Source organism: Oncorhynchus keta, chromosome 26 (assembly GCF_023373465.1).
Source record: "Oncorhynchus keta strain PuntledgeMale-10-30-2019 chromosome 26, Oket_V2, whole genome shotgun sequence".
NCBI classification, from domain to species: Eukaryota; Metazoa; Chordata; class Actinopteri; order Salmoniformes; family Salmonidae; genus Oncorhynchus; species Oncorhynchus keta.
Genome location: NC_068446.1, coordinates 20,512,977 through 20,527,976, shown reverse-complemented (window position 1 = coordinate 20,527,976; position 15,000 = coordinate 20,512,977). Strand labels below are relative to the sequence as shown.

At 52.2% G+C, this 15,000-nt stretch overlaps 1 protein-coding gene and 1 long non-coding RNA gene across 48 annotated transcripts in view; one reads left to right on the top strand and one right to left on the bottom strand.

Moving 5' to 3' along the window:
* LOC118371672 (disabled homolog 1-like) overlaps positions 1–15,000 on the top strand; it is a 114,722-nt gene that overhangs the window by 82,603 nt on the left and 17,119 nt on the right. For 21 of the 30 annotated variants that reach the window (XM_052480340.1, XM_052480339.1, XM_052480337.1 and 18 more), the window contains 5 exons: positions 1,012–1,143; positions 2,610–2,729; positions 6,145–6,183; positions 6,557–6,619; positions 13,296–13,349. In XM_052480340.1, coding sequence (XP_052336300.1) covers positions 1,012–1,143; positions 2,610–2,729; positions 6,145–6,183; positions 6,557–6,619; positions 13,296–13,349 — 408 coding nt within the window. The remainder of the gene's footprint in view (positions 1–1,011; positions 1,144–2,609; positions 2,730–6,144; positions 6,184–6,556; positions 6,620–13,295; positions 13,350–15,000) is intronic. The other 9 variants (XM_052480353.1, XM_052480351.1, XM_052480346.1 and 6 more) reach the window with 4 other exon arrangements.
* Positions 14,425–15,000, bottom strand: part of LOC127912014 (uncharacterized) — a 2,642-nt gene continuing 2,066 nt past the window's right edge. For 11 of the 18 annotated variants that reach the window (XR_008080105.1, XR_008080104.1, XR_008080089.1 and 8 more), the window contains one exon: positions 14,842–14,893. This is a non-coding gene — a long non-coding RNA (uncharacterized LOC127912014). Of the gene's footprint in view, positions 14,602–14,627; positions 14,712–14,737; positions 14,930–15,000 lie in introns of those variants that run through there. The other 7 variants (XR_008080093.1, XR_008080100.1, XR_008080101.1 and 4 more) reach the window with 6 other exon arrangements.

Here is a 15,000-nt window from a genome sequence, read left to right as displayed (position 1 = left end):
CACGCACGCACACGCACGCACGCACGCACGCACGCACGCACACACACACGCACACACGCACGCACACGCACGCACGCACGCACGCACGCACGCACGCACGCACGCACGCACACACACACACACACACACACACACACACACACACACACACACACACACACACACACACACACACACACACACACACACACACACACACACACACACACACACACACACACACACACACACACACACACACACACACACACACACACACACACACACACACACACACACACACACACACACACACACACACACACACGGATGTGTGTGGGTGTATGTGTGGCATCGGTATGCATGTTTGAGCGTGCTGTGTGTGTTTGTGTGTGTTTGGAAGTCAGTGTTAGTATGCGTGAGTGTGTGGGTAGAGTCAGTCCCGTCTCCCGTTCTCTGGGACAACCAGTGCCATCTGCCATGGGCACAGCCATCCCTCCCTGGCGCAAACGCTCTGGCTAAACTGGGGAGAGCAGGGGAACTAAAGACTGTTAAACGAGCAGGCGGATATGTGTGTGTGTGTGTGTGTGTGTGTGTGTCTGTGTGTGGGTTGAGGAGGTCTAATCCCCCTTCTTCCTGCCTGGCACAACAACACAACAGAGGCTCACAGGGAATAGTGTGACTGTCTCCCTCCGTCTGTCCTCAATTTGGCAAGGGGTGTGTGAGGGCCACTTCCTGCTGAGAGCTGTCTGAGCTCTGAAAATAAGTACTGCCAGATCCTCTCCCTCCTCCCTCCTCTCTCCTCTCTCTCTCTCCTCTCTCTCTCCTCTCTCCCTTCTCTCTCTCTCTCCTCTCTCTCTCTTCTCTCTCCTCTCTCTCTTCTCTCTCTCTCTTCTCTCTCTCTCCGTTCTCTCTCTCTTCTCTCTCTCTCTTCTCTCTCTCTTCTCTCTCCTCCCTTCTTTCCTCTCTTCTTTTTATCTCTAGATCAGGGGTCCAGTCTCTGACTGTGTTTCTCTGCCTGGTCTCTCTCAGGTCCTCCAGCACCACCATGCGGTCCATGAGATCTCTTACATCGCCAAGGACATCACAGACCACCGAGCCTTTGGTTATGTCTGTGGGAAAGAGGGCAACCACCGCTTCGTAGCCATCAAGACAGCACAGTCTGTGAGTACCACACAGTGTGTGTGTGTGTGTGTGTGTGTGTGTGTGTGTGTGTGTGTGTGTGTGTGTGTGTGTGTGTGTGTGTGTGTGTGTGTGTGTGTGTGTGTGTGTGTGTGTGTGTGTGTGTGTGTGTGTGTGTGTGTGTGTGTGTGTGTGTGTGTGTGTGTGTGTGTGTGTGTACGTGCCTTTGTGTGCTTTTCTGTTGTCCATGACTCTCCATTGTCCTCTGCTTGCCGCAGGGAGCATTGTCCTGTTCACATTAAGATACTGATCCTTGAATCAGCCCTCTACAGACAGAGAGCCCCGTCTGCTCTGCTGTGTGTGTGTCTATATTCTCTCTGTGTTGTTGCTGTCTGTGTCTCGTGTCTGTGTTTTGTGTGAGGCTGTCTCTGCTCTCTGCTGCCATATTGATTTCCCGTAGCGACTCGATGAGTGTGTGAGTGTGTCATCACCTCTAACGACCCGTCAATCCTCCCAGGAACTGACCTGGCGCCCTGGGAAACAGAACAACCCAGCAAGCTGCCATGTACTCCTCTGGGTGTGCTAGGAGAGTTCCGTCCTTGTAGTGTTTTCTGAGGACAGAGACGACAAGAGAGATGTCTGTTCACTACTAATTATATACAGGGAGAAGAGAGAGGGAACAGAGAAAGTGCGAGAGAGGAAAGGAGAGAAGAGATTGAGACCCACACCACATGATTTATCGAAGACTGAATCAGAGTTCAGATGGGGTAGGAAGGAAGTAGGAACATGTTGGAACGCAACACTGTACTGGTGATGTCCGAACACAGTCTGGGAACTCCCTGTTATGCCTCGATCAAATATTAAACATGATCTATATTTCATTGTTCCCCAGGCTCACCCCTCAGAATCCCCAGCTCTCTGCTCCGAATCTGTTCATAGTGAAACTAAGACCTCACATCCTAATGCTTTATTACACTGTGAGGTGTGTGTGTGTGTGTGTGTGTGTGTGTGTGTGTGTGTGTGTGTGTGTATGCTCATGCTTGTGTGTGTGAGAGTGTGCGCCAGCCTGTATATGCCTCTATATGTGTGTGTGTGTTAAAACCAGCTCTCACAGTCTCACGTCAGAATTAGACGTTCATCCATGTTTCTCAAACATTTCAAAGTTGTTCCAAAAGTCACATTTTTGTTTAAGGTTAACATTAGGCATTAACTCTGAATGGTAAAGGTAAGGGTTAAGGTCAGGCATTAACTCTGAATGGTATAGATAAGGGTTAAGGTTAGGTATTAACTCTGTACGCCCATCCCCGAGCCCATCCATAACGCCCCAGAAAAACTGAAAACTATTTGAAAGTAACAGTGCTCACTGTTGCCCCTAGAGGCGGGTTTTCACGTCATTCTCCCGACGTCCTCAGCCATGGATGAACGTCGAATACTGACTTGTATCAGGGGTGACCTGGTTGGTTACCCACAGAGCTATAACAGTGTTCTACTTCCTCTCCACCTCCCAGGCAGAACCAGTGATCCTGGACCTCCGGGACCTGTTCCAGCTCATCTATGACATCAAACAGAGGGAGGAGATGGAGAAGAAAGCCCAGAAAGACAAACAGTGTGAACAGGCTGTGTACCAGGTACACACAACCACGTTCACTTTTACCTCACATTCACTTACACACTCATAATTAAGAGGAGGCGACAGGGCTGTTCTGTGTGTACTATGTGATTATCTGTTGGGAATGCTTGGTGCTGCTGCCTCTATCTGTCAACTACACTGATCTTCCTGGCTTTCCTCTTCCATCTCTACTCTTCTATCCCCTCTCCACTCTTCTATCCCCTCTCTACTCTTCTATCCCCTCTCTACTCTTCTATCCCCTCTCTACTCTTCTATCCCCTCTCTACTCTTCTACCCCCTCTCTACTCTTCTATCCCGTCTCTACTCTTCTATCCCCTCTCTACTCTTCTACCCCCTCTCTTCACTCTTCTATCCCCTCTCTACTATCTTTCTCCCCTCTCTACTCTTCTATCCCATCTCTACTCTTCTACCCCCTCTCTACTCTTCTATCCCCTCTCTACTATCTTTTTCCCCTCTCTCCTCTTCTATCCCCTCTCTACTCTTCTATCCCCTCTTTACTCTTCTACCCCTCTCATATCTTCTATCCCCTCTCTTCTCTTCTATCCCATCTCTACTCTTCTACCCCCTCTTCACTCTTCTATCCCCTCTCTACTATCTTTCTCCCCTCTCTACTCTTCTATCCCATCTCTACTATCTTTTTCCCCTCTCTCCTCTTCTATCCCATCTCTACTCTTCTATCCCCTCTTTACACTTCTATCCCCTCTCATATCTTCTATCCCCTCTCTACGCTTCTATCCCCTCTTTACTCTTCTATCCCCTCTCTACTCTTCTATCCCCTCTTTACTCTTCTACCCCTCTCATATCTTCTATCCCCTCTCTACTCTCTTTCTCCCTCTCTCCTCTTCTATCCCCTCTCTACTCTTCTATCCCCTCTCCACTCTTCTATCCCCTCTCATATCTTCTATCCCCTCTCTACTCTTCTATCCCCTCTCATATCTTCTATCCCCTCTCTACTCTTCTATCCCCTCTCATATCTTCTATCCCCTCTCTACTCTTCTATCCCCTCTTTACTCTTCTATCCCCTCTCATATCTTCTATCCCCTCTCTACTCTTCTATCCCCTCTATACTTTCTTTCTCCCCTCTACTCTTCTATCCTCTCTCTACTCCTCTACCCCTCTACCCTTCTATCCCCTCTCTACTCTTCTATCCCCTCTCTACTATCTTTCTCTCCTCTCTACTCTTCTATCCCCTCTCTACTCTCTTTCTCCCCTCTCTACTCTTCTATCCCCTCTCTACTCTTCTACCCCCTCTACTCTTCTATCCCCTCTCTACTATCTTTCTCCCCTCTCTACTCTTCTATCCCCTCTCTACTCTCTTTCCCCCCTTACTCTTCTATCCCCTCTCTACTCTTCTACCCCCTCTACTCTTCTATCCCTCTCTACTATCTTTCTCCCCTCTCTACTCTTCTATCCCCTCTCTACTCTCTTTCTCCCCTCTCTACTCTTCTATCCCCTCTCTACTCTTCTATCCCCGCTCTACTCTCTTTCTCCCTATCTACTCTTCTATCCCCTCTCTACTCTTCTACCCCTCTCTACTCTTCTATCCCCTCTCTACTATATTTCTCCCCTCTCTACTCTTCTATCCCCTCTCTACTCTCTTTCTCCCCTCTCCACTCTTCTATCCCCTCTCTACTTTTCTATCCCCTCTCTACTCTCTTTCTCCCCTCTCTACTCTTCTATCCCCTCTCCACTCTTCTACCCCCTCTCTACTCTTCTATCCCCTCTCTACTCTCTTTCTCCCCTCTCCACTCTTCTATCCCCTCTCTACTCTTCTATCCCCTCTCTACTCTCTTTCTCCCCTCTCTACTCTTCTATCCCATCTCTACTCTTCTACCCTCTCTTTACTCTTCTATCCCCTCTCTACTCGTCTACCCCTCTCTACTCTTCTATCCCCTCTCCACTCTTCTATCCCCTCTCTACTCTTCAATCCCTCTCTACTCTCTTTCTCCCCTCTCTACTCTTCTACCCCCTCTCTACTTCTCTATCCCCTCTCTACTCTTCTATCCGCTCTCTACTCTTCTACCCTCTCTACTTTTCTATCCCCTCTCTACTCTTCTATCCCCTCTCTACGCTTCTATCTCTTTTCTACTCTCTTTCTCCCCTATTTACTCTTCTATCCCCTCTCTCTCTTCTATCCCCTCTCTACTCTCTTTCTCCCCTCTCTACTTTTCTATCCCCTCTCTACTCTTCTATCCCCTCTCTACTCTCTTTCTCCCCTCTACTCTTCTACCCCCTCTCTACTCTTCTATCCCCTCTACTCTTCTATCCCATATCTACTCTTGTATCCTCTCTACTCTTCTACCCCTCTCTACTCTTCTATCCTCTCTACTCTTCTACCCCTCTCTACTCTTCTATCCTCTCTACTCTTCTATCCCCTCTCTACTCTTCTATCCTCTACTCTTCTACCCCTCTCTACTCTTCTATCCTCTCTACTCTTCCATCCTCTCTACTCTTCTATCCTCTCTACTCTTCTATCCTCTCTACTCTTCTATCCCCTCTACTCTTCTATCCCATATCTACTTTTCTATCCCTCTCTACTCTTCTATCCCTCTCTACGCTTCTATCCCCTTTATACTCTCTTTCTCCCCTCTCTACTCTCTTTCTCCCCTCTCCACTCTTCTATCCCCTCTCTACTCTTCTATCCCTCTCTACTCTCTTTCTCCCTCTTTACTCTTCTATCCCCTCTTTACTCTTCTATCCCCTCTCCACTCTTCTATCCCCTCTCTACTCTTCTATCTCCTCTCTACTCTCTTTCTCCCCTCTTTACTCTTCTATCCCCTCTCCACTCTTCTACCCCCTCTCTACTCTTCTATCCCCTCTACTATCTTTCTCCCCTCTCTACTCTTCTATCCCCTCTCTACTCTCTTTCTCCCCTCTCCACTCTTCTATCCCCTCTCTACTCTCTTTCTCCCCTCTCTACTCTTCTATCCCCTCTCTACTCTCTTTCTCCCCTCTCCACTCTTATATCCCCTCTCTACTCTCTTTCTCCCCTCTCCACTCTTCTATCCCCTCTCTACTCTTCTATCCCATCTCTACTCTTCTATCCCCTCTTTACACTTCTATCCCCTCTCATATCTTCTATCCCCTCTCTACGCTTCTATCCCCTCTTTACTCTTCTATCCCCTCTCATATCTTCTATCCCCTCTCTACTCTTCTATCCCCTCTCTACTCGTCTATCCCCTCTCTACTCTTCTATCCCCTCTCTGCTATCTTTCTCCCCTCTCTACTCTTCTATCCCCTCTCTACTCTCTTTCTCCCCTCTCTACTCTTCTATCCCCTCTCCACTCTTCTATCCCCTCTCTACTCGTCTACCCCTCTCTACTCTTCTATCCCCTCTCTACTCTATTGCTCCCCTCTCTACTCTTCTATCTTCTCTCTTCCCCTTCTCCGTCCGTCCGTCCGTCTGTCTTTAGACTATTCTGGAAGAAGATTTGGAGGATCCGGTCTACCAGGTAACTTCTAAACACCAATCAGAATGCTTCTATAATGCTGTTATCCAATCATAATGTTTCTCTCTAATGCTTCTTCCAATCGCCTTGCCTGTTTCTCTGTGTCTGCGCGGGATTGTGGGGGAGTCCCAGGGTTCTTGTCAGACAGACTGAGTTGTGTGTGGTTGTGGTTTTGTGTGTGTGTGTGTCTGTGTCTGAGGGTATCTATCTGGGATTGCTTGGGGGCGGGACCCACAGATGATTCTGTTTGACCAATCACATCTTTGCTTCCTATTCTCAGTCTTTCCTTTTCCTTTTTCTTCTATTTCCTATTTCCTATTTTTCTCTTTCTCGTTCTTCCTCCTCTCCTCTCCTCCCTCTGCTGCCGGTGTTGTAGTACATTGTGTTTGAGGCGGGACACGAGCCCATCCGTGACCAATCAGAAGAGAGCATTTATCAGGTACAAGCCCCTCCCCTCTGCTTGGATTTTATTGGTGGAGTTGTATGAGTGACAGGAGCATGGTTCCAATGGGAATAGAGATGATTAGATAATAACATCCCCTACAGCTTCACTACTGACAGACACACAACTGAAACCTGAGAGAAAAATGTACACGCATGCACAGGAAAACATAGGAAACAGAGACTGGTAATAGACTATGCCAACAACATGCAGTGGTGCAGACCCAGTGTCCAGAGAGGGATCAGGGGCTATCTGACTAAGTTTATCCTAGGGGAGATGGCCTTTCTCTGGGTACTTTCCTCAGGGGGACTGGGTGCACCTCCAGGCGATGAGGAAATGGGGGAGGTGTGTGTGGTGTTATTCTTGGCCTGTGAGTAAGGCAGACCCCTCCTCCTTCCCCCTCTTCCTCTTTTCCCTCCTCTCTTTTCCTGCGGAGATGAAAGAGGGAGTGGGAATGAGGGAGGGGGAAAGATTAATCACCAGGCTTTCGTTTGATCTTTAAATAAAATGGATTGAAAATAGAGCGCGCTATAACACACACACACGAACACACACACTCATAAACACACATGCGAGAAGACGTGTTAGAAGTGTGCCACAGAGCCAAAAGATGTCTGCCTCTAGAAACAAACAATCTGAGAGATGGAGAGATGAAGAAGGATGAGAGAGAGAGAGATAAAATAAAACAGGAGAACGAGAGAAGAGAGAGAGTGATTAGGGAAGATAGAGGGAGGAGAGATGGTGGAGAGAGGACTCAGGTGTTGGTAAATCCAACTTGCTCTCACAAACTCGCGTCATGTTACTCAAATGTCAAATTTCAAAGTTGTTCCAAACGTTACATTTCAAAGTGTTCAAGGTTACATTTAGGCATTAACTCTGAATGGTTAAGGTTAGGTGTTAACTCTGAATGGTTGAGGTTAGGTGTTAACTCTGAATGGTTAAGGTTAGGGTTAAGTTAGGCATGAACTCTGAATGGTTAAGATTAGGGTTAAGTTTAGGCATTAACTCTGAATGGTTAAGGTTAGGGTTAAGTTTAGGCATTAACTCTGAATGGTTAAGGTTAGGGTTAAGTTTAGGCATTAACTCTGAATGGTTAAGGTTAGGGTTAAGTTTAGGCATTAACTCTGAAAGGTTAAGGTTAGGTGTTAACTCTGAATGGTTACGATAAGGGTTATGGTTTGGTATAGGCTTAAAACCAAATCTCAAAAACAACTTTCTATCGCTGCAACCTTTGGCACCAGAGGCAGATGCTTCCGCCCAGCAAAACCGAAACCTACTTGAAGGTTACAGCGCTCACCGTTGACCCTAGTGGCTGGTTTCCACATCATCTCCTGAGGATGACGAATTCCAACTTGTATCACGGGTGGTCTGGCAGGGTAAATCTGTGGTCTGGCCGGGTAAATCTGTGGTCTGGCCGGGTAAATCTGTGGTCTGGCCGGGTAAATCTGTGGTCTGGCCGGGTAAATCTGTGGTCTGGCCGGGTAAATCTGTGGTCTGGCCGGGTAAATCTGTGGCCTGGCCGGGTAAATCTGTGGTCTGGCCGGGTAAATCTGTGGTCTGGCCGGGTAAATCTGTGGCCTGGCCGGGTAAATCTGTGGTCTGGCCGGGTAAATCTGTGGCCTGGCCGGGTAAATCTGTGGTCTGGCCGGGTAAATCTGTGGCCTGGCCGGGTAAATCTGTGGTCGTCAGACTGTTATGATGGACAGAAATGTTTGTCCCATTAGGTTTTTATTTACGTTTCCATTCACAACAGATCAATCAGGTGGATTAGTTTGTTAGTCTGACACGTCAGGGACAATAAATCATCAGTTAATCGAACAGAACGCAGATAACACATATAGAGACCTGTATCACTCTGTCTCTCTCTCTCTGTCTCTATGGATGTGTCTCAATATACCCTAAAACCCAGGCTCTGGCCAAAAGTAGTGCACTACATGAGGAATATGCTGTTATTTGAGACACAACCACAGACAGACCAGTTTATTGCATGTTTCTCTCTGATAAGACCACATTGTGCCACTCTATATTGGAGAGAGACAGAGATAGGACGCGGGGGGAGGGAGAGAGAGGACGGGGGAGGGAGGGAGAGAGAGAGGATGCGGGGGAGGGAGAGAGAGGATGAGGGAGGGAGAGAGAGAGAGGATGGGGGGGGGAGGGAGAGAGAGAGGATGGGGGAGGGAGAGAGAGAGAGAGAGAGGACAGGGGGGGAGAGAGAGAGAGGATGGGGAGGGAGGGAGAGAGAGAGGATGGGGGAGGGAGAGAGAGAGAGAGGGAGAGGACAGGGGGGGGAGAGAGAGAGGATGGGGAGGAGGGAGAGAGAGAGGATGGGGGAGGGAGAGAGAGATGATGGAGGAGGGAGGGAGAGAGCGAGAGGATGGGGGAGAGAGAGAGAGGATGGGGAGGGAGGGAGAGAGAGAGGGGTGGGGGAGGAGAGGGAGGGAGAGAGAGAGAGGACGCAGGGGAGGGAGAGAGAGGACGGGGAGGGAGAGATAGAGGATGGGGAGAGAGAGAGGATGGGGAGGGAGAGATAGAGAGGATGGGGGAGGGAGAGAGAGAGAGAGGATGGGGGAGGGAGAGGAGAGGACGGGGAGGGAGATAGAGAACGGGGGAGGGAGAGAGAGAGAGACAGAGATAGGGACTGGGGGGGAGGGAGAGCGAGGATGGGGGACGGGGGGAGGGAGGGAGAGAGAGAGGATGGGGAAGGGAGAGAGAGAGAGGAGGGGGGAGGGAGGGGAGAGAGAGAGGATGCGGGGGAGGGAGAGAGAGGATGAGGGAGGGAGAGAGAGAGAGGATGGGGGAGGGAGGGAGAGAGAGAGGATGGGGGAGGGAGAGAGAGAGAGAGAGGACAGGGGAGGGAGAGAGAGAGAGGATGGGGAGGGAGGGAGAAAGAGAGGATGGGGGAGGGAGAGAGAGAGAGAGAGAGGACAGGGGGAGGGAGAGAGAGAGAGGATGGGGAGGGAGGGAGAGAGAGAGGATGGGGGGGAGGGAGAGAGAGATGATGGAGGAGGGAGGGAGAGAGCGAGAGGATGGGGGAGAGAGAGAGAGGATGGGGGAGGGAGGGAGAGAGAGAGGGTGGGGGAGGAGAGGGAGGGAGAGAGAGAGGACGCAGGGGGAGGGAGAGAGAGGACGGGGAGGGAGAGATAGAGGATGGGGAGAGAGAGAGGATGGGGAGGGAGAGATAGAGAGGATGGGGGGAGGGAGAGAGAGAGAGAGAGGATGGGGGAGGGAGAGAGAGGACGGGGAGGGAGATAGAGAACGGGGGAGGGAGAGAGAGAGAGACAGAGATAGGACGCGGGGGGAGGGAGAGCGAGGACGGGGGAGGGAGGGAGAGAGAGAGGATGGGGAAGGGAGAGAGAGAGAGGATGGGGAGGGAGGGAGAGAGAGAGGATGCGGGGAGGGAGAGAGAGAGAGGATGAGGGAGGGAGGGAGAGAGAGAGAGAGGAGGGGGGAGGGAGGGAGAGAGAGAGGATGGGGAGGAGAGAGAGAGAGAGAGGACAGGGGAGGGAGAGAGAGAGAGGATGGGGAGGGAGGGGGAGAGAGAGAGGATGGGGGGGAGAGAGAGAGAGAGAGAGGATGGGGAGGGAGGGAGAGAGAGGGATGGGGGAGGGAGAGAGAGATGATGGAGGAGGGAGGGAGAGAGCGAGAGGATGGGGGAGAGAGAGAGAGGATGGGGAGAGAGAGAGAGGATGGGGGAGGGAGGGAGAGAGAGAGGGTGGGGGAGGGGAGGGAGGGAGAGAGAGAGAGGACGCAGGGGGAGAGAGAGGACGGGGGAGTGAGAGAGAGAGAGGATGGGGAGGGAGAGGACGGGGGAGGAGAGAGAGAGAGGACAGGGGAGGGAAAGAGAGAGAGGACGGGGGGAGGGAGGGAGAGAGAGAGAGGACGGGGGAGGTAGAGAGAGAGGACGGGGGGAGAGAGAGGACAGGGAGGGAGAGAGAGAGAGGACGGGGGAGGGAGAGAGAGGACGGGGGGAGAGAGAGGACGCGGGAGGGAGAGGACGCGAGAGGGAGAGAGGACGGGGAGAGAGAGAGGACAGAGGGAGGGAGAGAGAGAGAGGGGATGGGGTGAGGGAGAGAGAGGACAGGGGGAGGGAGAGAGAGAGAGGAATGGGGAGGGAGAGAGAGAGGACGGGGGAGAGAGAGGACGCGGGAGGATGGGGAAGGGAGAGAGAGAGAGGATGGGGGAGGGAGGGAGAGAGAGAGAGGATGCGGGGGAGGGAGAGAGAGGACGAGGGAGGGAGAGAGAGAGAGGATGGGGGAGGGAGGGAGAGAGAGAGGATGGGGGAGGGAGAGAGAGAGAGAGGACAGGGGAGGGAGAGAGAGAGAGGATGGGGAGGGAGGGAGAGAGAGAGAATGGGGGAGGGAGAGAGAGATGATGGAGGAGGGAGGGAGAGAGCGAGAGGATGGGGGAGAGAGAGAGGATGGGCAGGGAGGGAGAGAGAGAGGGTGGGGGAGGGGACGGAGGGAGAGAGAGAGAGGACGCAGGGGGAGGGAGAGAGAGGACGGGGGAGGGACAGAGAGAGAGGATGGGGGAGGGGAGAGGACGGGGGAGGAGAGAGAGAGAGGACAGGGGAGGGAGGGAGAGAGAGAGAGGACGGGGGGAGGGAGGGAGAGAGAGAGGACGGGGGAGGTAGAGAGAGAGAGGACGGGGGGAGAGAGAGGACGGGGAGAGAGAGAGAGAGAGGACGGGGGGAGGGAGGGAGAGAGGACGGGGGGAGAGAGGACGCGGGAGGGAGAGGACGCGGGAGGGAGAGAGAGAGAGAGGATGGGGTGAGGGAGAGAGAGGACAGGGGGAGGGAGAGAGAGAGAGGAAGGGGGGAGGGAGAGAGAGAGAGGACGGGAGGGAGAGAGAGGACGCGGGAGGGAGAGAGAGGACGGGGGGAGAGAGAGAGAGGACAGAGGGAGGGAGAGAGAGAGAGAGGATGGGGGAGGGAGAGAGAGGACAGGGGGAGGGAGAGAGAGAGAGAGGATGGGGGAGGGAGAGAGAGAGAGGATGGGGGAGGGAGAGAGAGGACGGGGAGTGAGATAGAGAACGGGGAGGGAGAGAGAGAGAGGACGGGGGGTGGGAGAGAGAGAGGACGGGGGAGGGAGAGAGAGAGGACGGGGGAGGGAGAGAGAGAGGACAGGGAGAGAGAGAGAGAGGACGGGGGGGAGGGAGAGAGAGGATGGGGAGGGAGAGAGAGAGGATGGGGAGAGAGAGAGGACGGGGTAGAGAGAGAGAGGACAGGGGAGGGAGAGAGGATGGGGGAGAGAGAGGACGGGCGAGAGAGAGAGGACAGGGGAGGGAGAGAGAGGACGGGCGAGAGAGAGAGGACGGAGGAGAGAGAGGACGGGGGAGAGAGAGAGAGGACGGGGGAGAGAAAAAGAGGACGGGGAGGGAGAGAGAGAGAGGAGGGGGGAGGGAGAGAGAGGACGGGGGAGGGAGAGAGAGGACGCAAGAGGGAGAGAGAGGATGGGGGAGAGAGAGAGCGGACAGAGGGAGGGAGAGAGAGAGGATGGGGGATGGAGAGAGAGGAGAGGGGGAGACAGAGAGTGAGAGGAAGGGGTAGGTAGAGAGAGAGAGGACGGGGGGAGAGAGAGGACGCGGGAGGGAGAGAGAGGACGGGGGGGAGAGAGAGAGAGGACAGAGGGAGGGAGAGAGAGAGAGAGGATGGGGGAGGGAGGGAGAGAGAGAGAGGACGGGGAGAGGGAGAAGACGGGGGGGAAGGAGAGAGAGGAGGGGGGGAGAGAGAGAGAGGACGGGGAGGGAGAGAGAGAGAGGACTGGGGAGGGAGGGAGAGAGAGAGAGGACGGGGGAGAGAGAGGACAGGGAGGGAGAGACAGGACGGGGGGAGAGAGAGAGAGGACGGGGGGGAGGGAGAGAGAGAGAGAGAGGACGGGGAGATGGAGAGAGAGAGAGGACGGGGAGAGAAAGAGGACAGGGGGAGAGAGAGAGAGGACGGGGAGAGGGAGAGGGAGAGGAGAGGATGGGGGGGAGAGAGGACGGGGAAAGGGAGAGAGATAGTGAGAGAGAGAGGACGGGGAGATGGAGAGAGAGAGAGGACGGGGAGAGAAAGAGGACAGGGGGAGAGAGAGAGAGGACGGGGAGAGGGAGAGGGAGAGTGAGAGGATGGGGAGAGAGAGGACAGGGAAAGGGAGAGAGATAGTGAGAGAGAGAGGACGGGGAGAGGGAGAGAGGACAGGGAGAGAGAGAGTGAGAGAGAGAGGACGGGGAGAGGGAGCGTGAGAGAGAGAGGACGGGAGATAGAGAGGATGGGGGAGAGAGAGAGGACGGGGAGAGGGAGTGAGAGAGGGTGAGAGATAGAAGACGGGGAGAGGGAGAGAGCTGCTGATAGTCCTCAGATTACTCGGAATGAAGCCTCAACTCATAGATTTGAATACAGATTACATCACTCTCACACACATGCATGAGCACATATAGACGCACAGACACACACTCAGATGCAAGCCATAAGAGACTTGTCATTCTCAGTTAATGTTGTCCGTCAGTCCTGACAATGTCCAGGCTTTAGTCTACATTTGACTGTCACGCAAGGCTTTATTTTATAGTCTTGTATTGCTTTGGTATTTCCTGCAACCGGTACTTTCTAGTACATTACATTAAGGTTGTCATGTTAACAAAAGCTAACGTGTGGTTGGTGGGCTGTTGTGTGGTGATTGGTTGGTTGGTTGTCCAGGTTCCGACCAGTCAACAGAAGGAGGGGGTATATGACGTCCCCAAGAGACACCCAGTGAGTCCAGCTCTGTGTGCCTGTGTGCCCTTTGGTGCTATGGTGTTGCCTGTGCATATCCTGTGCCGTGGCTTTGGCTCTGTGCTGTGCTGTGCTGTGCCGTGGCTTTGTGGGAGTGTGGGTGGAGTCGCTGTGTATGTGAATTAGAGTGGGTGGGATTTCCTCTTTGCTTGGTGCTGGTTGCATGCAGTGTGGTGGCAGGGGTGTGTGTGCATTGCATGCAGTGTGGTGGCAGGGGTGTGTGTGCATTGCATGCAGTGTGGTGGCAGGGGTGTGTGTGCATTGCATGCAGTGTGGTGGCAGGGGTGTGTGTGCATTGCATGCAGTGTGGTGGCAGGGGTGTGTGTGCATTGCATGCAGTGTGGTGCCTTGGTGATGCATGGCTGGCGGTGGTCTGCTGGTGAACGAACAAACATGCATGGACTGACAATACTAGAACGAAGAGATTGGTAAGAGGGAGAGAGAGTGTATGTATGTGCATGTGCACACCTGTATGTGTGTATGTGTGTGTGGGTGTGTGGGTGTGTGGGTGTGTGGGTGTGTGGGTGTGTGGGTGTGTGGGTGTGTGGGTGTGCGTCATTCCAGTTGACCTTGACCGTTGTCAGGATGCACCATAACTCTCCGTCTCCTTTATGATCTTATTAAACATGGTAGTTAAACATCTCTCTGTTTCATCAGCTAATAACTCCATCCTCATAACCTCATAGCTATTCTGCGCCTGCTACTCCATCTCTGACACCTCTCTAAAAACCAAAGATCCTAACGGTAGGGAGGGGGCCTCGTTGTCAAAATCTGCCCTGCTCACTGTTCCCCCTGTACTTCCACTGGGCTCTCCTAGCTCACACTGCAGAACACACACACATTGTGTAGTCGTAGTCAGACGGTGTGGATTGTGGCAGTCAGTTCTGTCCTGTGTTCCTGTATTATCCCAGCAGTGCTAAGAGGCTTACAGTATGTATACTAGTGAGATCCCACAGCCCTACTGCTCTCCTTTACCACCACACAACACTGAGACTTAATGGCTTTTATCTGTGCTTACCAGGCCTGTGTGTATCTGTAGGGGTTGTAATACTGTACTATAGCCAGTAGGGCACCTCTGTCTAAACCTCCACTGTTATTTAGACTGTTACCTCTGTCTAAACCTCCACTGTTATTAAGACTGTCACCTCTGTCTAAACCTCCACTGTTATTAAGACTGTCACCTTCTGTCTAAACCTCCACTGTTATTTAGACTGTCACCTTCTGTCTAAACCTCCACTGTTGTTTAGACTGTCACCTCTGTCTAAACCTCCACTGTTATTTAGACTGTCACCTTCTGTCTAAACCTCCACTTTTATTTAGACTGTCACCTTCTGTCTAAACCTCCACTGTTTTTTAGACTGTCACCTCTGTCTAAACCTCCACTGTTATTTAGACTGTCACCTTCTGTCTAAACCTCCACTTTTATTTAGACTGTCACCTTCTGTCTAAACCTCCACTGTTATTTAGACTGTCACCTCTGTCTAAACCTCCACTGTTATTAAGACTGTCACCTCTGTCTAAACCTCCACTGTTATTAAGACTGTCACCTCTGTCTAAACCTCCACTGTTGTTTAGACTGTCACCTCTGTCTAAACCTCCACTGTTATTTAGACTGTCACCTTCTGTCTAA